At 40.1% G+C, this 24,956-nt stretch overlaps 1 protein-coding gene across 1 annotated transcript in view; it reads left to right on the forward strand.

Moving 5' to 3' along the window:
- The window catches only part of ablim2 (actin binding LIM protein family, member 2), a 333,460-nt gene extending 322,736 nt beyond the window's left edge, over nt 1–10,724 (forward strand). Inside the window, exon 22 of the mRNA XM_048533104.2 lies at nt 3,603–10,724. Within this exon, the coding sequence (XP_048389061.1) occupies nt 3,603–3,716 (114 nt within the window). The 3' untranslated portion in view covers nt 3,717–10,724. The remainder of the gene's footprint in view (nt 1–3,602) is intronic.
- Nucleotides 10,725–24,956: the final 14,232 nt, after the last annotated feature.

Consider the following 24,956-nt stretch of genomic DNA (forward strand, 5'->3'; position numbering starts at 1 on the left):
GCCATTCAACCATGATGTTACTGAACGGCAGGACCGGTTCGAGTGGCTGAATGGCTAATTGTTGCTCGTGTTGTTGTATTTTTGTAAATCTCTGTGGCATACTTTATGGGCCTGTTGATTGAGCTCCCTTGTTACTGAAGTGACGAAGTTGACACACTTGAAGTCTGACCCAGCAACTGTGATGGCTTCAGCAATTCAACAGGCACTGTTATTTTAGGCAAGTAGGATCCCGAGACAATGGAGTTTGTGAGGGAAACAAAATTCCCTCTGTTTGTCTTTCCATAGGAAGGATATTATTGAACTTGACAGGGTGCGGAAAAGATTTGCAAGGATGTTGCTGGGATTGGAGAGTTGTTATAAGGAGAGGCTGAGGGCTTTTTTCCCCTGGAGCATCGGAGGCTGAGGGGTGTCCTCACAGAGGTTTGTAAAATCATGAGGAGCATGGAAGGGATGAATGACCAAGTTTATTTTCCCAGGGGTGGGGAGACCAAAACTAGAGGACCTTGTTCTAATGTGAGGGGGGAGAGATTTAAAAAGGACCTGAGGGGTAAACTTTTAACACAGAGGGGTGGTGCATGTATGGAACAAACTGCCAGAAGAAGTGGTGGAGATGAGTGCAATTACAATATTTAAGAGGCATCTGGATGGTTAATAAGTAGAAAGGGTTCAGAGGGATATGGACCAAACGCTGGCAAATGGGATTAGATTAGAATGGGATCTACAATCAGTGTGGATGAGTTAGACCGAAGGATCTGTTTCTGTGCTGTATGACTCTTTGATTAGTTTCTGTGGTTTTGATACTTTCTGACTGAATATCTTCAACAGAACAGCATTTGTTTCTCAATATACATTATTACTTTGTTCTTCCCTTAGTCAAAACTCCCCTCTAAGGTTGTTTCTCACAGACTACTTGGAATTCTGCTGTGTAGTCTATATGATGACATGATTGATGGCTATATATCAGTTTTATATGGTTTCAACTTTTAAAAAGTGTCTGCTCCAGACTAATGAGTCATCTATCCAGTTATGGAGCTGGTTAGATTTTGGGATAGACTATATTATGTTCAAGTGGAGGCAGTAGCGTAGTGGTAATGTCACTGGACCTAGCTGATGCTTTGCTGGCAGGGTTTTGAATCCCACTGTGGCAGATGGTTCAATTTAAATTCAATAAAAATTTGGAATTAAAAAGTAGACTAAAAGCAAAAATGAAATTACTACCAATTGTCATAAAAGCCCATCTGGTAGATTAATTTTCTTTTTAAAGAAAGAAGTTTGGCATTCTTACCTGGTCTGTAGTTGACTCTTAATTGCCTAGCAAGTCACTCAGTTCAAAGGTCAATGAGGATGGGAAATAAATGCTAAAACTTTCTGTGAGTGACTAAAAAGGAGCTGAAGCAATCAGCTTTTCACATGCCTTGGTTGTCAATTTTAAATTCAGAAGGACCCATGTGTTGCTCATTGCTCAATGTTCAGAAGTTTTTCTTTCATTCTTTGAAACTGAGACAAAGTTCAGGATGCTTTGAAAGTAGTTCACTGTGATAGATACAGCCTGATATTGGCCTCCATCTTAAAGAAACCTTGTTAAAATTTAAGTTCCAATATTCAGACTTTTAAAGCAGAAATGTTCTTCAGTCACATTTTTCTTTAAAGCCGATAATGCTGGATTGTACATTTGTAACATTGCTTTCAAGTTGCAGCTGCACGGGTAGGTTTGCTGCCATCTCAATCAGTGAGTTAACCAAGTGGAGAGCAATTAGTGATTAGTTAACTGGTGGAATGGATCTCATCCGATTTTTGATCAGGTAGCTTCCATAATGACCCCAGCCTGCCAGTTCCTGTCCACGTGGTGATGATGAAAATTATCTCAACTATTACGACATTTTGGAAGAAGTGTTTTTTTCCCTGTAATATACTGTCACTGCAGGTACAGTATTCATGCATTTTCATCAAGAGAGATTATCCTCTTGAATAGTTCCTAGGAGAAACTTTTAATCAGGAAAGGTTTATAATTAGTGACTTCTAATAGTTGTTCACTATTTCTAAATTCAACATAAAGGTTAAGAAATATAAAGCAACATCAAAGTAAGGATTAAAGCAGAAATTGCTAGAAAAACTCTCAGGTCTGGCAGCATCCATGGAGAGAAAGCAGAGTTAATGTGTCAGGTCCAGTGATCCTTTTTCAGATCTGATTGTAGCAAAAGGTTGGTATATGTACTGGAGATGAAGGAGTAAACAATAGGTGAACATGGAGCCCAGAAAGGGAGAAAAACAGTTGGGCAAAATGTGTAAAGATCAGCGTGGGAAAATGAATAGCTGCTAATGGGGACCATTAGTGGCTGACAATGAGTTGTTTGTGGTAGCAACCCATGTGATGATAAGGCTGGGTGTGTGAGGATTGGGGTAAGGACATGAGAGACACAGACTGGGCAACTGCTTTGCAGAACACCTAAGTAATGTGTGCAAAAATTACCTTGAGCTTGCTGTTGCCTGCCACTTCCACATGCCACTGTGGCCAACATCTCTGTCTCAGGTTTGCTGCATTGCTCCAGTGAACCTCAGCACAAGCTGGAAGAACAGAATCTCATTTTCAGCTTGGGAACCCTGCAGATTGAATGTCTAGTTAAACAATTTTATGGTAGGAGCAACTTCTCCCATGACCTTATCCCATTCCCCACACACCAAACATTGTTATATGCAAAAACAGAAATTTCTGGAGAGGCTCGGGAGGTTTCAGGTCCAGTGACCCTTCCTCAGAACTGATGGTAGCTAGGAAAATGTTGGTGTATATTCCAGAAGATTGGGTGGTGGGAGGGTAAGGAGTAAACAATTGGCATTCTCCCACCACCCTATCATCTGCATATAAACTAACCCTTTCCCAGCTACCATATGTTCTGAGGAAGGGTCACTGGACCAAAATGATAATTCAGATTTTTCTTCACAACGACTGCTAAATCTGGTGAGCTTTTTCAGCAACTTGTTTTTGTCCCTGACTTACAGCATCTGTTGTTCTTTCAGTTTTTCTTGTTATCACATGGGCTGCTACCAGAAAAATTACATTGTCAACTACAAGTGGTCTCCATTAGCAATTGTTGATAATCCCAGCCTGACCTTTACTCATTCCTTTGTCTGGCCAACTGTGTTTATCTCTTTCTGTGTTTCATTTCCACTATTCCACCCCCCCCCCAACCCACACACACACCTGATTTTCAGCATCTATACCAACCTTTTCCTAGCTAAAATCAGTTCTGAGGAAGAGTCATCGGACCTGAAATGTTAACTGTCCACAGACGCTGCCAGACCTGCTGAGTTTTTCCAGCAATTTCAGTTATTGTTTCTGATTTCCAGAATCCACAGTGCTTTGGTTTCTTTTTGATCAAAGTAGGAATTGCTGGAAATGCACAGCAGATTTGTTCCTGTGTAAGAGTAACACAGATTATTGCCAAATTATGTGACTCATCATCAGATTCGTTTTGAATAGAATTACCATTTCATTTAAAATTGATTTATTATTTATTGATTGTTAATTCTAATAATTGTAAAGAAATATTCTTTCTCCCTTTATATAACTTTATTACTGTAAGTAATATGTATTTCTTTTCCAGCGGCACTTGTCTCCAGACGAATTCTATCGGGTGTTTGGTTTAACCATAGAAGAATTTAATCGTCTAGCACTGTGGAAGAGAAATGAAATGAAGAAGAAAGCACGGCTCTTTTAATCAGTAAAATATATAAATTTAGTCAGGGAAAGTTCATCATGATAAAAAGATCCTACCAGGAAAACAATGTCTGTGCTCACAACTTGAACAACATATATGTTAATTCATCACTGGATGAATTAAGAGAACAGCCGTAAGAGTGTGTGCAGGCTTACAGGTTGTGTTTCCGCTAACCTTGCATGAAAAGCCGAGTATTATAGCCATTAAGCTCTAAGCTTCGACTGTTGTTTGCTGAAAACCTGTAAGAAATAGCTGTCTATTTAAACTATAGCATAATAGGACTGCTTCTCAAAAGAGGGAGGGAAAGGGGCAGCTTGGGGTTTAGAGTCCAAAGTACATTTTATTTTGATCAAAAATAGTTTAAAAATCTTCCACCTGCAATAATTTGTTATCATCTTTATGAAAGATTCATGAAAGATACTTAAGTACCATTCTGGTACAATAATAGATTATTGCTAATAATTGCAAGTTGGTGAGAAGGAAGCTAACATTGGAAGTTTGAGATTGGTTATCGAAATAGATGTGAGTTTCACGACTGCTTCTCACATAGTTATGGAAGAGTTGTTTGATGGGACTCAGGAGAAGAGCAAAGCTAATACTGCACTTTATTCAAGTATACACAGGCATATACTCAAAATGCTAGCATTGTGTGCACTAGATTAGCATCCATTAATTATCACTAACATCTTTCTTAAATACACACCTACACTACTCAGTGACTATATTTAAAAATGTTGCAATAAAGTACTGCATTATGTTTGTGGGAGTTACATGTTAGCTGACTGTTGTTTGCTTGCAATGCTCTATTTATAATTAGCTCATATTTGGACCTAGATGCTTTTTTGTGTTAATGATGGCTGATGTCATTCCAATTTTGTGCCTATTTTCAGTAATCTGCAGAATAACTAACCCACTTTTGTTGGAATTGTTCCTTGAAGCTAATTTGAACATAACGTTCAATAAGTAACTAAATTTTAATAAAGCTCTGAGAATGGAAAACGTTTTTTGTTGCCAGGATTCAAGGACTAGGTCCTAAGTGTCCAAAATGGCAGCCAGGATATGTAGACACTTAAGTGTTAGATTGGGACAAACAAAGACTGTCCTTCACCCTATCCTGAAAAGAATGGTATTCTTTTTGTAAGCAAATTAAAGATCTGAAGCTAACTACTTGTTCTGGCTGCAACATTTGTTTGCTGTAAGCTAGCCAGTAAAATCACCACCCTCTGAGGAAAAAAAAACCCAGAACACTTGGAGCAAAATGTCCAGCTTATATAAATGTGAAGCAAATCTCCAACCTCCTAGTCTGGACCCCATTTCTGACATCTGATACATCCACCCTTAACTCTAACCTCCAGTCTCATAGTCCACCAATACAATCCAGCTCCACAATCAGGCCATCTGATGGAGTCCTGTGATTCAACATCCCACCTCAATTCCATGTCTAATACATCACCAACATTAATCACTTTGCCATTATTAGCTGTACCTTCGGCTGCCTCCCCAGGCCTTGGAATTCTCCCCCATAACTCCTCGCCTCTCTTCAGTTATGATGATCATTAAAACCTATCCCTTACCTCACCTGTCTCTTCATGTGATTTGGAGTCAAATTTTGTTTGATAATGATTTTGTGAATCACTTTGGAGTGCTTTACTAAGATGTATAAATGCAAAATGTTACTATTGCTGAGTCAACCAACAATTCACGTTTCACGTCAATGTTCCCATTAGACATGGACCTGCAGCATTAAGCCGGCACTGATTTGCCAATCAAATAGAGAGGCCACATGATGGCTTGTGTTGGAAACAATGCAGTCAATGCTCTTTTCTTAAAGAATAGGGTAATGATAGATTAGTTATATGACCTGGAAGAGCTTGATGCTGACACTGAGTGCTTGAAATTGGAAATAAATCTGTTTAACAATTCAAACATTTTTTGTTTCATTGAACGTTAAAAGTAGCCCATTTCTTTTTAAATTCAGTGATGCACAATATCTGGGCCCAAAACTTCTCAAAAACTATGAACTGTTGAGATACTTTAATCTATTTTTTTCTAAATTCCAAGAGCTTAGTCTAAAAATTATTTTTTTCATTTAATCAATGTATACAGTGAGCACCAGAAGAATACTGGAAGTTTGTTTTGAAAAATTAGAATTGCTACAAGTCTGTGGTTCATTTCAGAGAATATTGGATGAGTTATAAATCTTTTAGTAATTGCATCTCCCATTGCAAAGGATTTAGGATTTTACTTAATGGTGACAACTAGAAAAGATAAATTTATGTAGCCCACGGTGGGAAGGGGCGATCTTTGCAAAATTGTTGTGGTGCTGGGAGCCTGGCTCAGTGTCAACACATATTGAAACTTTGGGCATACTGCCCATGATGGTCAGACTATTAAAAGGCTTTCAACAAGCAACCCATAAAATTACTCCTTAATAATTGTTTTGAAATATTTACAGAGCATACAAAAAAGAACACTAACACAATACATGTGTGTAGATCATACTTTGGAATTTACTTCTATCTGCAACAAATCAAAAAAACAAATGCAAGAAGCAAATGCTGTAAACACAATGCAAACATTTTACCACCAGCCAGGATCACAGTGCTATTAGTCATGGAGTAGCTGGTTTCCAACTCCTAGTGCCTGAATTTTTATAAGTTTATTTTTCAGAATTTGTTAAATTCATGAACAAGAGGTACCTTAAAAAAAAAACTTATGGAAGATATTTACCAATCAGTTGGGAATTCTTGGATGAACATTTTGCATTGATACGCAAGCTCTTATGTCTATCAGTTGTAACCAACTTTCATTGGTGTAATCACAAGATGTTTGTTTTGCACAGGATCTATTTTGGAGGAACTGTATGAGTTTCAGATATTTTAAATTTCCAATTAATTACAATAAATAGATTAATTACAATAAAGCTCCAATCCATGGACCTGAGATTTCTTTTATTTAACACTCATCAACAGTTCTAGAGCAGTTGTGAATAGGTACACACCACAAACAGTAGTGGGTTTGAGTAACTTAGGATAGCTAAAAATATACAGTATAACTTATTTGATTACATTCAATCATTAGCTATGATAGGATTTAAGTCAGTCATTTTCTCCTCAGTGTGTCCAAATGGATATGTGGTGTATTTTCCTCTTATCCACAATAATCACATACCCTTCAAAGTAAAGTTATGTTTGGCTTTTGGTGTTCAGTAATGAATCAGATGTAGTAGCATGCTCTGCTATGACTATATTTTAAAACCTAAAATTTGCCTTCTCTAATGTTGCAAGATTAAAACATAAACAAGTCTGCCAGGAATTGCTCTGAATTTCATATTATGGCACAGTTTGCTGAATGTTGAAAGTTGCATATGAGAATGATTTAGTGTAGACTTCAAGTGAATAGCATTTGTATTGCAAGGTGTATTTCACATGACGTATGTTAAGTTGTCTAAAATATAGCAGAGTAAATGTTAGACAATAGAATATATATTCTTTGTAGTTTTCAGTTATTTTAATTCTCTGATATAATTTGGCTATTAGTTGCTGGCTCTAACTGAAAAATAGAAAATTGAATACACAGTAGAAAGTCAGTTTTGGCAAGCTTTAGATTATAGAAACTGTTTACAATAGCAGCTCTTTGTAAGCTTAACGGCAATCAGCCTGTGGTAAAATGATTGAAGAATTCCTGCAGTCTGGTACCCCCTCCAATGCCTCATACAGATTATATGAAGTTTGTAACTCAACACAGCTCATTCTCAACACAACAAAAAATAGCTGCCAGTACAACCAATACTTTATCCTCTAAATAGGTAATATATAGAAACAGTTGTCCGGTGAATTATTTTTATTGTATTAAAAATCAATATTTTATGTGAACTGTAGTGCAAATTCATGAATCATAGAATTCATAGAATCCCTACAGTGTGAAAACAGGCCATTCAGCCCAACAAGTCCACAACGACTCTCCGAAGCATACCCCTCCTGGACTCACCTCCTACCCTACCCTTGTAACCCTACCCCTGTAACCCTGCATTTCCTATGGCCAGTCCACCTAACCTACTAAAAATTAGAAAAATATTGAAACAAAACTTAAGTAATTGCATGACTTTGGAAACAGTGCTTTGCAATACAAACACTGTTCGATGCTGGCAGGATAAAATGTGTATCAAAACTTGTCATTCCGCATGATTGTAATCTCAACATCACTGAAACAAGAAAAAAAAGTCAAATTTCATTCAGAAAAAGAAACTTACAAATTTTTATCAATTTCTCATACTGATATTGAATAAATTAGAGGTTATAAAGCTTAGCCATTTACCACTTCTCTTTTCACCAGACTAATTCTCTTCAAATGGCAATGAAAGATGCCCTTTAAACCAAAGTGACTCTAATCAGTTTCACTTACCTAAGTGGTAAAAGGTAATGTAAGCATCAAGCATTGCAAACCACGTTTATTCTAAAAATATTTTTCTGCAGTACTGATAGAGTTTGAAACTGAAGCCAGGTTACTGAGGTACAGCATTGTTTCTTGTGATTTACAAAGGAAACTCGAGCTTTTATTTTCCTCAAATTTCAATTGCTTGCTTGTAAACTCAATCTTTTGCAAAGTAAGGGGAATTTTACTCTGTTTTGTGGTGAAGTTTAGCTTGTATAGCTGTATTTCTTAGAACCAGCCATTTGTTTTCCTTGCAGCTTTTACCAGTTACTGATGGAAAGCAGTTGTGCTGAATTTTGACTCACTTAAACAATACTTCAGTTGCTTTAGTCATGAGAAAAGCTTCTATTCCAAATCACATAACACAGCTTATCTCTTATTTGATATATTCTCACCAGTCTTGTTTCACGCGATTGAATGATTTAACTTCCCAACTTGGACCATTATTGCAGATTGCATTAGGAAGCAGTAATTTTTTTTGCAAAAAATGTCAGTCATCATTTTGTTCATGATTATTGGACTGAATTTTAAGGTTTTTGTCCTATAGCTCCACTTATTTGACGGAAGCCTTTTGTTTAATATATGGATAGGTGGCAGAGCTTTGCAACTATCCAGAAGCAGGTGCAACAGTGCTCTGCGGATGACTCATTCTTTCCTGCCTGGATGCTCTTGGCTTGTGCTGGGTGTGGCTCTATATCGCAGGAAATGAGGGCAGAATTTTCTTGACCTGTGGTGACAGGTTGGGAGGTTGTTGGTAGGCTGGTAATAATGGAGGGAGCAATATCATGACAGTAGCCTGATGCAATCCTGCTAGGATGTGAAGCGGCTATTGATTTCAGGGATGGCCCAAATTTTAGCAAATTTATTTTTGGGCTTGTCACTGTCTTGCCGGCAACATGAGTGTCCTCTTTGCCAGGCTGCTAGCTCAATGAAGGCAGGCTGGGTATTCATCAAAGCTGGAGACTCCATACTATGTTGGGCTCAAAGGAAAATAAAGTTACCCCCACCATGATCCATTCAGAGGGCTTTCCCTCAATTCTGCATGAAGGAGTATGAGACATTTAATTAAAAACAAAGAACATTAGATGCAAGAAATCAGAAACCAAAAACAGTAAGTGCTGGAGAAACTCAGCAGGTCTAGCAACATCTGTAGAGACAAAAGAGTGAACACTCCCAGTACCGTGACCTTACTTCAGAACATGTCTGAGAAAGGGTCACTGGGCTCAAATCATAGAATCAGAAAATCCCTACGTGCAGTAAGAGACCATTTGGCCCATCGAGTCTGCACCAAGTCTCTGAAAAGCATCCCACCCGGACTCCTAAACCATGAGTTCTGGTTCTCTTTCCACAGATGTTGCCATATCTGCTGAGTTTTTCCAGAATTTTCTGTTTCTGTGTATAGTAATGTAAACCATTTGTTCCGTTATCTAAGTAGGACCATACAATTACCTATGTAAAAGTGGACAGTGGGGTATCTCTTGTGGCACAATTGTAGTATCCCCAGGTCTAGACCAGGAAGCCCAGGTTCAAATCCCACCTGCTCCAGAGATGTGTAATAACTATATCTATAAAACAGATATCTAGAAAATATCTATAAAAGTGGACAACTGAACCTGGTATCTGAAATTGAATGGAACCTTGCCTGTTTTGAAAAATAATAAACAGACAAAGCTGCTAAAATGACTTGCTAAACTTCCTTTTGTTTCTAGTTGAGCAGAAAATGCCAAGTGGTTTGGGTGAAAATAACTGAAGATCTGAAAGGTGCTCTAACTAGACGTTGCCTCATGTTTGACTAAATAGTAAACATTTTTAAACTACATTTTGAGGTTTAGAGTGTATCTTCTATCAATGACAATGAGGAGAGTGAGGTGGTATGCAGATGCCCCAATGGGTTGTTTCTGTAGCTGCAGCAGAGTGCAGTTTTTCAAGGCCTGATATGGGAGAGAATGGATTTTCATATCTGCCAAAAATTGGCTTTCCTTTAAGGTGGATGTAGAGTGGATATTTCTCCTTGTAGGGCTATTTAGAATGAGAGTTTGTATTTTTAGGCTAAGGGAAGCAAAGGTTACACAGACAAGGCAGGCAAATGGGGTTGAGAAACTTATTAATCATGATCGAATGGCAGAGCAGACTCAATGGGCCAAATGGCCCAATTCTGCTCCTATAGTGTTGTTTAACATAGAGATGAGAAGAAATTACTTCTGTCAAAGTGTCATGGATTCTGTGTAGCTCACCACCCCAGAGGGTGGTGGACACAGGAACAATGAAGAGATTCAAGGAAGAGATAGATTTTTAACTAGTTAGGTTCAAAGATTATGGGGAGTGGGAAAGAAAGTGGATTTGAGGCTGAAATGCAATCAGACATGATTGTATTAAATGGAAGTTCAGGTTCGAACGGCTTAATTGCCTACTCCCGCTCCTAGTTCTTATGTTAAACTGCAAATGTCGAATGAACATTTGGCTGACGTTCACTCTAAGATAATGGTTAAATCTTTTTATGCGAATGAATAGCATATATTATCAGTGATGCCAACTGCATCAGTACAAATAGAGCTATGACCTAGGCAATAAAATGTGAGGCTGGATGAACACAGCAGGCCAAGCAGCATCTCAGGAGCACAAAAGCTGACGTTTCGGGCCTAGACCCTTCATCAGAGAGCTCTCTGATGAAGGGTCTAGGCCCGAAACGTCAGCTTTTGTGCTCCTGAGATGCTGCTTGGCCTGCTGTGTTCATCCAGCCTCACATTTTATTATCTTGGAATTCTCCAGCATCTGCAGTTCCCATTATCTCTGATACTATGACCTAGGCAGCCAGGTTCTCTGAATGCTCCTTCCTATGTACCTTTGTAAATATTGTACATTGTTTAATAAAGGTTCGTGGTTGCAAGGATCTGCTCCAGAGTCACTCCTGAACAATCTTACAGTAGTCACCAATTTCCCAGAGGGAAGGTAAGAAGTCAGCCTTTAACATTAGATAATTATTTGAAAAAAAATATCATGTGCTGGATTATGGGGGAAAGGCAGGAGTACGGCTGTGTCATTAATTTGGAGACATTGTGCAGATGCAGTGGGCTTAATGGACTCCTTCTACGCTGCAATCATTCTGTGATTCTCTCTAGAGTTGGCCAGCAGGGCATGCCTTCTTCCCAGGAGGGAGCACTGTACAGGGTGGTGGAGATGGATGGGTGTAGGATGACAACATGCCCTGACATTTTTAGGGAGTGAAGAAGAGCATTCCCACTCCTTCATTCACTGGCATTGCCTTCAGCACCACTGCTGACCTTTGTCTGGTACAAACTGACAGATCACCAATTACTCAAGTAAATGTGGCCATTAATCAGGCTATTTCTGTGGGAGAATGTTGGTTCAAAGTCCACTAGCTAGTGGAATTTAGAGTTGTTGTGGTAGTGTGTGCAAGCAGTGTGATGTATTGGGCACGGTTTCCACCCTCTCTGGAGATGTGGGATTGAATCTCACTTCCTGTGCTTGGCAAAGGTTTCAGCTACTTTGATGTAGTCAGAGAAGATTTATTCAACTGATAGCTGGGAAGGGTTGTTACCTAATGAGTAGATACTAAACCTGTATCCATTGGAGTTCAGCAGAATGAGAGGTAATGCCTATTGAGACATGGAATCCTGAGAGGTCTTGATAAAGTTGATGCTGAATGGATGTTACCTCTTTTGGGAGCGATAAGAATCAGGAGACAGGGTTTTAAATTCTCCATTTGAGACGTAGAAGAGGAGAATTTTCTTCACTCAGATGGTTGACAGTCTACGCAACTTTCGTCCCCCAGAGAGTAACGAGCCCAGAGTAATTAAATACTACCAAGGTAAACATAAGATCTAATTCCCTTGTTAGTTAAGAATGTATTAGAGTTAGGTGGTAATATGGTCAGTCCATTAGATATGTTCAAGAAGGAGCTGGACATGGGCCTTGCAGCTAAAGGGATCAAGAGTCATGGAGAGAAAGCACAAGTGGGATACTGAAATTGCATGATCAGCCGTGATCACATTGAATGGCGGTGCAGGCTCAAATGGCCTACACCTGCGCCCATTTTCTTTGTTTCTATGTTTCTGTGACAATTAAAAGAAACTTCAAAATTGTTCTACTGTTTCAGTATTAATGAGACATACAATATTATGATCTAGATTTTGCCACAAAACAGGCTGGGATTTTCACACGATATTTATTAATAAATAATTAAAATTCACCCTCTTTGGAAACATCTTGATGCTCCATCCATGAAGTTGGAGGAATGGAAAAGTTCTTACACTACTGATAAGGCCTCTTTATTCAGCAAGAAATTTGGTGGAATATCAATGGGGCCTAGTACACTGTTTTTCATTAACTAATATTAATGAATGAAACATTGCAGAAAATTTTCAATAAGCTATCCACTGTATGAGAGACTTGGACACTCGTGTGGAACCTTGGTAAGTTGTTTTCTTAACTCCATCCCAGGCCTAAACCGAATACAACTCTGTAACAAGCTAACAGTGACTGAATAAGCATGACTTAGAGTAGCTCATTTACTGGGCCAGAATTTTAGGCCAGTGCCCAGGAGCAGGCTAACAGGTGAGGCAGTGTAAAATCAAATGGACTAATGGAGGCACTTCTTGTGTCACTTAACCACCCCCCACTGGATTTTACCCAGTGGTGACAGGTATTCCACCCAGTACTGAGCCAGTTAAGGCCCATAAGTGGCCAATGATCTTCGCAGTGGCTGACACTGCTCGTGCCAAGGTGTGATATTGCTAGGTTTGCGGAGTTGGGAAAGTGGAAGGAGTTGAAAGTAAGGTTGTATTTTGTTCAAGCATCCCTCTGTGCCCACTGGAAGGCATAACCCCACTTGAATTTCTGCCAACTTACCACCCCAACCCCAAAACATCCCTCATCTCATCTGCCTATTTGACAGACTCTGCCTGAACAGACTCTCTGAAGTTACCAGAGACAATGGTAACTGCAGATGCTGGAGAATCCAAGATATCAAAGTGTGAAGCTGGATGAACACAGCAGGCCAAGCAGCATCTAGGCCCAAAACGTCAGCTTTTGTGCTCCTGAGATGCTGCTTGGCCTGCTGTGTTCATCCAGCTTCACACTTTGTTATCTCACTGAAGTTACCCCTGCTTCCATCCTCGTGCCGCCGCCCTCACAGCTCTTCATCAGGAACTGACCTGCTGGTCACCTGATTGACTGGAACTCTTGGAGATGAAACGTTCTCCTGAGGGAGTACTGGATCCAAGTCACAGGCTGTGGGCATTCAGAGCTGTGGGCTTTCCGTGCCTTTTGTGATCATTGACATTAGTGCACAGGGGTTTCCTAATTCAGGAGGTCATTGACTCCACCTCTCCTTTGGCATCAGGTATTGGACTGGAGGTGATATATGTGGTTTCACGAGGTTTACTTACCTACACAGGATGAACGTGCAGACCACTGGTCTGGAAGCAAAGCTTTGATCCATGACATTTCAAGAAAATAAATCTTCAGTAGTATCAGCTCAGCTTGATAAGGCTATTAACAAGGTATTTGGGTATATACCTTTATATAGGAGTAATTATAGGGTATGCAGGAGTAATTTGTTAGGCTATGGGCAATAAACAGGAAATTAAAACTGACTGGATTATACCTATACAGATATGATGGGACAACCAGCCTTTTTCTACGCTTTATGATTCTCTTGTTTCCCTGGAGCTTGTGGCTGTAAAAGGCAGTCTCATTCTGAGAAAAATAAACTTACACCTTCTCAGCTCAGAAAACCCTAGTGCCTTTTCCAGCTGCTCCCTGAGGCAGGTCACCCCAAGTTGCTGAAGGCCCCTCAGGTCAAGAGCGTTGGAATATAAAAGCAGCGATGTGCTTCTGAGGCTTTATAAAGCTCTAGTTAGGCCCCATTTAGAATACTGTGTCCAATTTTGGGCCCCACACCTCAGGAAGGACATACTAGCCCTCGAGCGTGTCCAGTGGAGATTCACATGCATGATCCCTGGAATGGTAGGTTTAACGTATGATGAACGGCTAAGGATCCTGGGATTGTACTCATTAGAGTTTAGAAGGTTGAAGGGAGATCTAATAGAAACTTACAAGATAATGGGCGCTAGGAAGTTGTTTCTGTTAGGCGGGGAGAGTAGGACCCGTGGGCACAGCCTTAAAATTAGAGGGAGTAAATTTAAAACTGAAATGAGACGACATTTCTTCAGCCAGACAGTGGTGGGCTTGTGGAATTCATTGCCGCAGAGTGCAGTGGAGGCCGGGACGTTGGATGCCTTCAAGGCAGAGATCGACAAATTCTTGATCTTACAAGGAATCAAGGGCTACGGGGAGAGTGCAGGGAAGTGGAGTTGAAATGCCCATCAGCCATGATTTAAATGGCAGAGGGGACTTGATGGGCCGAATGGCTTTACTTCCATTCCTATGTCTTATGGTCTTATAGGTCGGGATGCTTTTCTCTGATCCTATAAAGCCCAGAGGGTGGCGCAGTATTGGTTACGGACCGGGCAAATTAAGTTGCAGGCTACATGGGGATTCTTCTGGACAAAATGTCCTTCAATAGAATACTTACATGACAGTAGGTACCTTGTGTTGAACTTGGAAGCAGTCAGGTTTAACATAGATTAAATAAAACAATAAGACCCTGACAAGTTATCTGATAGTTATCTGCCTTTCATTCTTGTTTCCATTCTCTGAACTTCAGTCAGTACACATACACAAACAAAGGCATTCTGTATTCAATTTATGGGCTCTATAATAGTAAGCTTATTTCTTGATAAATATTATCTTGAAATAATTGTCACTCCTTGACATAAATCTTCGTCATGGAAAACCTCATTTAGTTTTAGGGCTTTTGTCAGCTGCCGTAAAAAGATGGCACCTCTTCCTGTTTAAGTAATCCCTCCTCAAAGCTATGTCCCTTCAGGTTTTAAAACTTTAGTTTCCTGTCACCTTAACAGACTTATTAAAAAATAACTTGATAATTTTTCTTTGAAGAAAATACCTTAAAGATGTATCAGCGTTCTAATTAGTTAAAACAGTAAAATAAATCAAAATCTATGCTCCCGTGTAGGGAATAAATTAAGGTGAGGGGGAAAAGGATACATTTAGAAAAGACAAGTCATGGTGAAATGCAGAGAAATAGCTTTGCAGGCCAACGAACTCTTTAGTTGGCTCACTTTACCTACATGAAAGCTAAATGTAGTCATAAACCAAAAAATTTCTTCCATGTGAAATCTAATTTTTCATGAAATTTCAAAAATATGCAGACATATTTTATGATCTCACTAATTGAGTATTTAAAACAATTGAAATAACGCTGTCTCTTCTATGGAATAGAAGCTGCAATGCCAATAACTCACTCATAGCTGCTCAAATCTTCCATCCAAAAGCAAAGTAGGATTCTCAAATGAACTGGACACAAAAGCAGCATTTCATTGGTAGGCATCCTACATTATTTACATGAGTAAACAAACTGATAACATTTAGTCAATGCTTTTTCTTTTTTAACACAGAAAGTGTTGATACTAAGTTTATAGGCAAATTGACTGTTGATGTATCTGATATAAGTGGATGCACTGTCTTGTTGTATATTATGACTTCAAATATGTACATTGACTTTAGCAAGATGGTAATGGTATCATTCATATGAGAGAAGCTAATTTGATATAATTCATTGCTGTTGTACTGACCAGCCAATATTTGCTCAATTTAAAGCTATTAACATTTATGCAGAGATGGCAAGAACTGCAGATGCTGGAGTCAGAGATAAGACAGTGTAGAGCTGGATGAACACAGCAGGCCAGGCAGCATCAGAGGAGCAGGAAAGTTGAAGTTTTGGGTCAGGACCCTTCTTCAGAAATGGGGAGGGGGAAGGGAGCTCAGAAATAAATAGAGGGGTGGGGCTGGGGCAAGGTAGGTGGGATGGTGTTAGGTGACTGCAGGTAACAATGTTAGGGATTGGTCAGTGGAATGGGTGGGACGGCTTGTTGGGAGAGAAGATGAACAGGTTGTGTCAGGTCAAGGAGGGGGGATGAGAGGAATGGTCGGTCACGGGATGAGGCTGGGGGTGGAGAGATTTTAAAACTGGTGAAATCCATATTGAGGCCATTGAGCTGTAGACTGCGAGGTGGAATACGAGGTACTTCTCCTCCAGCTTGTGGGTGGTGTCATTGTGAGGAGGCCCAGGATGGACATGTCCCCTGGGGCGTGAGAAGGAGAGTTAAAATGGTTCACGACCAGAAGGTGTTGTCATTTGTCACGTAAAATGTATGCATCCTTCATTCCCCATACTTCATGTCCTTTTTTATAATAGAATTGCGTGATAGACTGTCTTTATTATAAGATTATTTTGTGACATGGTAGTATAATATGAAATCACACTGCTTAGGATAAATTGTGAGAAGAAAGTTGTGTTTTAAAGTAACTGTGGTAGTGATGACATTTAGAAATTCTTGCATCAGATGAAATGAAGTACATGTTGTCTTAAACATATCTCCAATACAGCTGTTCATTCTATCTGAATCGAGTTAATTGTAATTTTGGCCACCAAATCAGTTATTTTTGAATGCATGGAAGTGATTTTGTGATGAAGCACTCTGAGGAGGGACGTCACAGAATTCTCAGGAAATCGCAGACCAACTTCTCATGTTTTCCTGTTAACGCCACTTCTTATCGAGAGCGACTGATCACAAAATGTCCACGTGGAATTAATGTACGTATTTGTGGCATTGTACACCTGTTATGTGATTTATTTTGTTTGTGTGGTTTTTTTTCTTCTGTCAAACTCTATTAAAGTATCTTGTTTATTACTTAATAAATCATTAACTCCTTGACCAAGTTGAGCTGCTTCTTTTAGTGGTTAACTGCAGTGGGCAAAGTCAAATGGAGTTTGTGTGATCAGAGGTAATGGGAACTGCAGATGCTGGAGAATCCAAGATAATAAAGTGTGAAGCTGGATGAACACATCAGGCCCAGCAGCATCTCAGGAGCACAAAAGCTGACGTTTCGGGCCTAGACCCTTCTTCAGAATTCACTCTGTGGGCTCAATCAGAAGAGAAAAAGATAAACTAAAAATGGAGGAAATAAGGATAATGTGACTGGGCAGACATTGGTTAAAGACACAGCATGAAGATAAAGTAGTTATTACAAAGAAAGTTGAATGTTTGTAAACTGTTCCTTAGCAACATCAGGATTATTCAAAAGAAAGTGAATGACCTGGAGGCATAGTATGTGGAGAGAATCCACATTTTATTGGGTTGACTGAAACTGGCTAAAACATTGGCATTTAAGTATTATAGGATGTAACACATTTAGGAAGATGACAGGAGGAACGAAAAGGGGTGAAATAGCTGCAAAATTATAAGAGAAAGGCATGGCTTTGGAGAGAATTATAGGACTAGCACGAAGATCATAAGAAATCGGAGTAAGCCAATCAACTCCGTGAGGCTGCTCTGTTCAATACGTTTGTGGCTAATAGATATAGGATACATATAGATACAAAAAAATCCATTTAGACTTGTAGAGCTGTACAGCATGGAAACAGAACCTTTGGTCCAATTCGTCCATGCCGACCAGATATCCTAAATTAATCTAATCCCATTTGCCAGGTTTTGGCAATATCCCTGTAAATCCTTCCTATTCATGTACCCATCCAGAAGCCTCTTAAACATTGTAATTGTACGACCCTCCACCACTTCCTCTAGCAGCTCATTCCATACACGCACACAATACCCTCTGCATGAAAACATTAGACAATAGGTGCAGGAGTAGGCCATTTGGCCCTTTGAGCCAGCACCACCATTCATTATGATTATGGCTGATCATCCACGATCAGTATCCTGTTCCTGCCTTATCCCCATAACCCTTGATTCCACTATCTTTAAGAGCTCTATCTATCTCTTTCTTGAAACTATCCAGAGACATGGCCTCTACTGCCTTCTGGGGCAGATCATTCCATACATCCACCACTCTCTGGGTGAAGAAGTTTCTCCTCAACTCTGTTCTAAATGGCCTACCCCTTATTTTTAAACTGTGTCCTCTGGTTCAGGACTCCCCCATCAACGGAAACATACTTCCTGCCTCCAGATTGTCTAATCCCTTAATAATCTTATATGTCTCAATCAGATCCCCTCTCATCCTCCTAAACTCAAGTGTATACAAGCCCAGTCGCTCCAATCTTTCAACATATGATAGTCCCGCCATTCCGGGAATTGACCTCGTGAACCTACGCTGCACTCCCTCAATAGCCAGAATGTCCTTCTTCAAATTTGGAGACCAAAACTGCACACAATACTCCAGGTGCGGTCTCACCAGGGCCCTGTACAGCTGCAGAAGGACCTCTTTGCTCCTATACTCAATTCCTCTTGTTATGAAGGCCAGCATGCCATTAGCTTTCTTCACCGCCTGTTGTACCTGCATGCTTGCTTTTATTGACTGATGTACAAGAACACCCAGATCTCATTGAACTTCCCCTTTACCTAACTTGATTGACTCCATTGAGATAGGAATCTGCCTTCCTGTTCTTGCCACCAAAGTGGATAACCACACATTTATCCACATTAAACTGACTCTGCCATGCATCCGTCCACTCATCTAGCCTGTCCAAGTCACCCTGTATTCTCATAACATCTTCCTCACATTTCACACTGCCACCCAACTTTGTGTCATCAGCAAATTTGCTGATATTACTTTAATAATATAGATGAAGGCATTAAATGTATATTGTGAATAGCTGCGGTCCCAGCACCAAACTTTGTGGAACACCACTGGTCACTGCCTGCCATTCCAAAAGGGACCCATTTATCACTACTCTTTGCTTCCTGTCAGCCAGCCAATTTTCAATCCAACTCAGTATTTTGCCCCCAATACCATGTGCCCTAATTTTGCTCACTAATCTCCGATGTGGGACTTTATCAAAGGCTTTCTGAAAATCCAGGTATACTACGTCCACTGGCTCTCCCTTGTCCATCTTCATAGTTACATCCTCAAAAAATTCCAGAAGATTAGTCAAGCACGATTTCCCCTTCATAAATCCATGCTGCCTCTGACTTATCCTGTTACTGCTATCCAAATGATTCGTAATTTCATCTTTTATAATTGACTCCAGCATCTTTCCCACCATTGCCCCTTCGGTCCCTTGTAAATCTTTCCCCTCTCACCTTAAACTTATACCCTCTAATTTTGGACTCCCCCACCCTGGGGAAAAGTGCTCAGCTATTTACCCTAACCATTACCCCTCATGATTTTATAAACCTCTATAAGGTCACCCCTCAGCCTCCAATGCTTCATGTAATATGGGGAGGTGATAGCCTAGTGGTATTATTGCTGGACAGTTAATCCAGAGACCCAGACAATGTTCTGGGGACCTGGGTTTGACTTCTGCCATGACAGACGGTGGAATTTGAATTCAATAAATATCTGGAATTAAGAATCTAATGATGACCATGAATCCATTGTCGATTGTTGGGGAAAGCCCATCTGGTTCACTAATGTCCTTCAGGGAAGAAACTGCTATCCTTACCTGGTCTAGCCTACACATGACTCCAGATCCATAGCAATTTGGTTGATTCTTAACTGCCCTCTGGGCAATTACGGAGAGGCAATAAATGCTGGCGTGGCCAGTGACGCCCACATCCCATGAATGAATAAAAAAAAATTAGAGTCAGCCTATTCAGCCCCTCCCTATAGCCCAAACCTTCCAATGCTGGCAACATCTTGCAAAGCTTTTCTGAACTCTTTCAAGTTTCACAACATCCTTCCTGCAGCAGGGAGACCAGAACTGAACGCAGTATTCCAAAAGTGGCCTAACCAATGTCCTGTACAGCTTCAACATGACCTCCCCATTCCTATACTCAATGCACTGATCAATAAAGGCAAGCACTCCAAACACCTTCTTCACTATCTTGTCTTGTCCACTTTCATGGAACTATGAACCTGCACTCCAAGGTCACTTTGTTCAGCAACATGCGCCAGGACCTTACCATTAAGTGTATATGTCTTGCCTTGATTTGCTTTTCCAAAACTCAGCGCCTCACATTTATCTAAATTAAACTCCATCTGCCACCCCTTGGCCTATTGGCCTATCTGATCAAGGTCCCATTGTACTATGAGGTAACCTTATTCATTAAATACTACACCTCCAATTTTGGTATCACCTGCAAACTTACTAATCATACCTCCTACGTTCACATCCAAATCATTTATATAAAATGACAAAAATCAGTGCGCTCAGCACCGGTCCTTGTGGCACACTGCTGGTCACAGACTTCCAATCCAAAAAGCAACCCTCCATCATCACCACCCTCTGTCTTCTACCTTCCAGCCAGTTCTGAATCCTAATGGCTAGGTCTCCCTCTATTTTATGTGATCCAACCTTGATAACCATACTAGCATGAAGAACCTCGAACGCCTCACTGAAGTCCATACAGATCATGTTCACCGCTCTGCCCTCATCAATCCTCTTCATTACTTCCTCAAAAACCTCAAAAAAGTTAGTTAGACGTGATTTCCCACACACACAAAGCCATGTTGACCATCCCTAATCAGCCCTCCACTGTTCCTCAATTGTCTCACTGTATAGTCTTTGCTCCCAGTTTACCTTAGCCAACTCCTCCCTTATCCCATTGTAGTCTCCTTGTCTGAGTGCAAGACACTTTTACCTTTTCACCTTCCAGCTGTATTTTAATTTAACCATACTGCGATCGCTCCTTTGAGAGGATCCCTAACTATGAGATCATTAATTATTCCTGTCTCAATACACAGGACAGTTTGGTCCTTTGCAGATTCCACTACATTCTGTTTGAAAAACCTATTGTGGATTCATTCTATGAACTCCACAAGGCTGCTTTGACCAAATGGTTTGACTAATCAATATGTAGATTAAAATCCCCCATGATTGTTGCCAAACCATTTTTACATGCATTTTCTTTGTTTATTGCCCACCCCACCAACAGGTTATTATTTGATGGCCTAATGACTCTGCCTATCAGTGACATTTTCCACTATTTCTAATTTCCATGCACATTGATTCAACATATCGTTCTCCACAGAACCAATTTAATCTCTCACTATCATCCTGATGTCATCCCTAAATATCAGAGCTACACCACCTCCCTTTCCTTCCTATCTGTTCTTCCGAATAATCCAATACCCTTACAGATTTAACTCCCAGCCATAACCATGCTGCAAACTTGTCAATGTAACGGCCACTAAATCATAACTCATTTACCTTGTTTTGAATGCTATGAGCATTAACCACTTATTTGCACCAACATTATATAGATAGGATTACAAAGTTAATGAGCCAAACTTTCAAGACCGAGATGCGATACCTTTACAAAATACTTTTGAATAGGGAACAGGACTATGATTTATTTAAACAAATCATTTATATTTTATAAGTTCTGAAGCAACACATCTTTCATTTACTGTCGAATCTAGCCTATCTACCTATATGGATTCAGTCTGTCATTAAACTTTTGATGAAAGCTAAACAATCTCTAGAAAAACAGTGTATAATCAGCAAGATCATACCTTTTAATATGATAAATATGGAATTTTACTTAGTGCTCACACAATCCTTTTCATGAACTACTTAAAAATCAAAATAGTCCAGCCACTGTTCAGAAATTTTGTTTTAGATGGAAAATTAAGAATATCCTGTGAAAAGCACCCAATTGTTACAACTAGGTATTATGTCTCCTGAGAAAAATCATACAGCAAATTTAAGACATTACTGGATACACAAGCCAGTGACAGACGCTGTCAAGTATTATGATGAAAATAAAAAGTTACACTACCAATTCTAAGGGGTGGCACAGTGGTTAGCACTGCTGCCTCACAGTGCCAAGGACCTGGGTTCGATTCCACCTTCAGGCAACTGTCTGTGTGGAGTTTGTATGTTCTCCCCGTGTCTGTGTGCGTTTCCCCTGGGTGCTCTGGTTTCCTCCCCCAGTCCAAAGATGTGCAGGTTAGGTGGATTGGCCATACTAAATTGCCCATAGGGGCAATAGTGCAATAGTGGGAATAGTTTCTTCCAGTCAAGCTCATTGACTGTTTGACTTGGTCAGTCCATCATCAGATAACTACCTTGAGAACTAGAGTTTAGCAGAAGTTTTATTTTTGGAGTTGGGATCCATCTGTGAAAGGGTAAGATTCTGTAGACTGGGTTAGGTAAAGGGAAGTAGGAAGAGGTTTATGTGGAACAGTTCAATCAAATAACCTGTTTCTGTTCTGTTTATCAACCTACCTTCTGGACCTAGTATTGTTAAACTCTAACAATACTAGGTCCAGAAGGTAGCTTGATAAATAGGGGAGCTTTTTAAAAAAAACGCTTTTAAACCAAGTTCAATTTTAATTCAGTCAAAATGTAAAATTAAGAGAAAGTGAAAAGATAATCAATGATGGACAGAATGTCTCAATTAATTGAACCAAGCCACAAAAGTGATTGCAGTTCAAAGACAATTCATGATATCCTAATAGCAACTTGTATATATGCAATTAAATAGCTGGAGATGTTTCACAAGTACTTTATAAAGAAAAATAGACACTAAGTCACACAGGGTGCTATTAGATAAATCAAAAGCCTGGTTAAAGAGCTTTAGCCAGAGGTCTGACAGGAGGAAAGGGAATTACGGAGTTGGATGGGTTTAAGAAGGAAATTCTAGAGTTTCACATTGAGGCAACTGGATGCATAGTCATCATATTAGAGCCATTAAAATGAGTAATATTTAGAAATCAAAATGCGAGATAATTAGGAGGGCTATGAAGCCAGAGGTGACTGAAGGTATGAAGGAATGGATTTCCAAAAAGGATGTGAATTTTGAGATCAATACATTATTTGACTGAGAGCCAATGTGGGTCAGTGAGCACAGTAGCATTTGGAGTCAGTCAAGAGATAGAAAACAGACTTATGATTGCCCAAGTTTTCAAAGGGCTGAAGGTGAGGGTCAAGCTGGGTGTATGCCTAGAGTAACAAAGATACATTTGGCAGATCGTAAGATACAAACATAGTTCTTAAGGCTAAAGGAATCAAACGGTATGGGGAGAAAGAGGGAACAGGGCCCTGAGTTGAATGATCAGCCTTTACCATATGAATACATGTTTGGAAGCATGTCCTACACTCAAAAAGATAATCAAGATTGTAAACAGTCTGGTTTCTCTCAGTCAGTTGTCAGGGAGAGGGATGAAGTCGATACCTAGGGAATGGACTTTCATACAGGAACTGAAAACAATGGTCTTCCTAATATTCATGGTGTAAGTCATGTTCCTTGTTTGTTTCACAAGCCTGGTTAACAATTTAGATGTAAACATTCTGTAACTCGTTCATTTAACTGCAGCTGACACATAAATATTAAGATAATGCTTCAAACCTGGACTCCTACAGTATAGAAGAGGCGCTTCAGACCAGTGAGTCTGTACAACTGCGCAATACGCAATCTACACTAGTCCCACTTTCCAGCACTAAGTCCATAACTTTAAAATATGCTCAAAGACAGCAACAAATACTACATCGAAACACTCAGTTTTTCCACCATTCTCACCACTTTTAAACAGTCATTGTCATTTCTTTTGTTTACCCCTCCCCTATTAGATTAGGGGTAGAAAACGTCCCCAGAAATGGTAAATAGGAACAGGCCAATACCCGATTGATGCTGACTCCCAGCTCATTTGCCTGTTATGGTTCTGGTCCAGTGGGAGGGTGGTGCATGTTCAATGTGAGCTGGCGGGGTAGGTGAGTGCAGTAGTTTTCAGCCTTTGCACCATATGTTATCGCACTTAGCTGAATTACTGATGGAAGGAGGTTGTGTGGGCAACTAACATCCCTGGACACACATTGAAGAGAAGCCGTAGAGAAGGGGGAGATTTTCCTGCACCTTGGAGCTGATCGGAGATGGGGATGGGATTCTCTGCAGCAGCTCCAATTCCTCCTCCCTCTGACCACAGCAGTCTCCATCCTGCTGCCTATTTTCTCTGCACTAATGGTCCCCTGTGGACCTGCCACAGCAGCTCTATTTTCATACATTGCAAAGTACTTGTGGTTTTCATTTCGCGACCCCCCCCCCCCAAAACCCCCAAGAATGAATACCATTAAAGATTACCCATTACTCAGTGCCAATAAGTGCACCTGTGACACAGTCTGACAAACTCAAGATAAGACAGATCCAGCACTTTAGCAGCAGGAGTAGGCTATTCAACACATTGAGCCTGCTCCACCGTTCAATCACATCACCACTTTCCCACAATATATCCCCATCTCTTGATGTGACTAGTCTGTAGATATCTATCAATTTCTGTTCTGAATGTTTTCAGTGATTGAGCTGTCTGTGGTAGGGAATTCCATAGATTGAGTCATTGCCCTGACTGTACTGTTAAATGTCCTACACCTTATCCTGAGATTGTCCCAGTTTCTAGACTCACCAGCCAGGGGAAATGTAAACATACACCCTGTGATACTTTGAAAAATATGTGAAAGCTTCAATGAGGTCACCCCTCGTTCTTCTTAAATTAAGGAATACAGACCAAATCTTCTCAATCTCTCCTCATACAACAATTCCACCATCCCAGGGATTAATGTGATGAACTTCTGTTGCACTCTATGGCAAGTATATTCTCCCTTAGTTAAGGGGGCCAAACCTGTGCCCATTTCTCCAGGCAGTGTCTGACCAAGGTGCAACTACAGAAAGAGATAGGAACACAGGAAAAGGAGTAGGCCATTCAGTCCCTTGAGCCTGTTCCACCATTTAATGAAATCATGGCTGATCTGTGGCCTAACTCCATCTCCCTGCTTTGGTCCATGTCTCGTAAAACCTTTGCTAAACA

The sequence above is a fragment of the Stegostoma tigrinum genome, chromosome 1 (assembly GCF_030684315.1).
Source record: "Stegostoma tigrinum isolate sSteTig4 chromosome 1, sSteTig4.hap1, whole genome shotgun sequence".
NCBI lineage: Eukaryota > Metazoa > Chordata > Chondrichthyes > Orectolobiformes > Stegostomatidae > Stegostoma > Stegostoma tigrinum.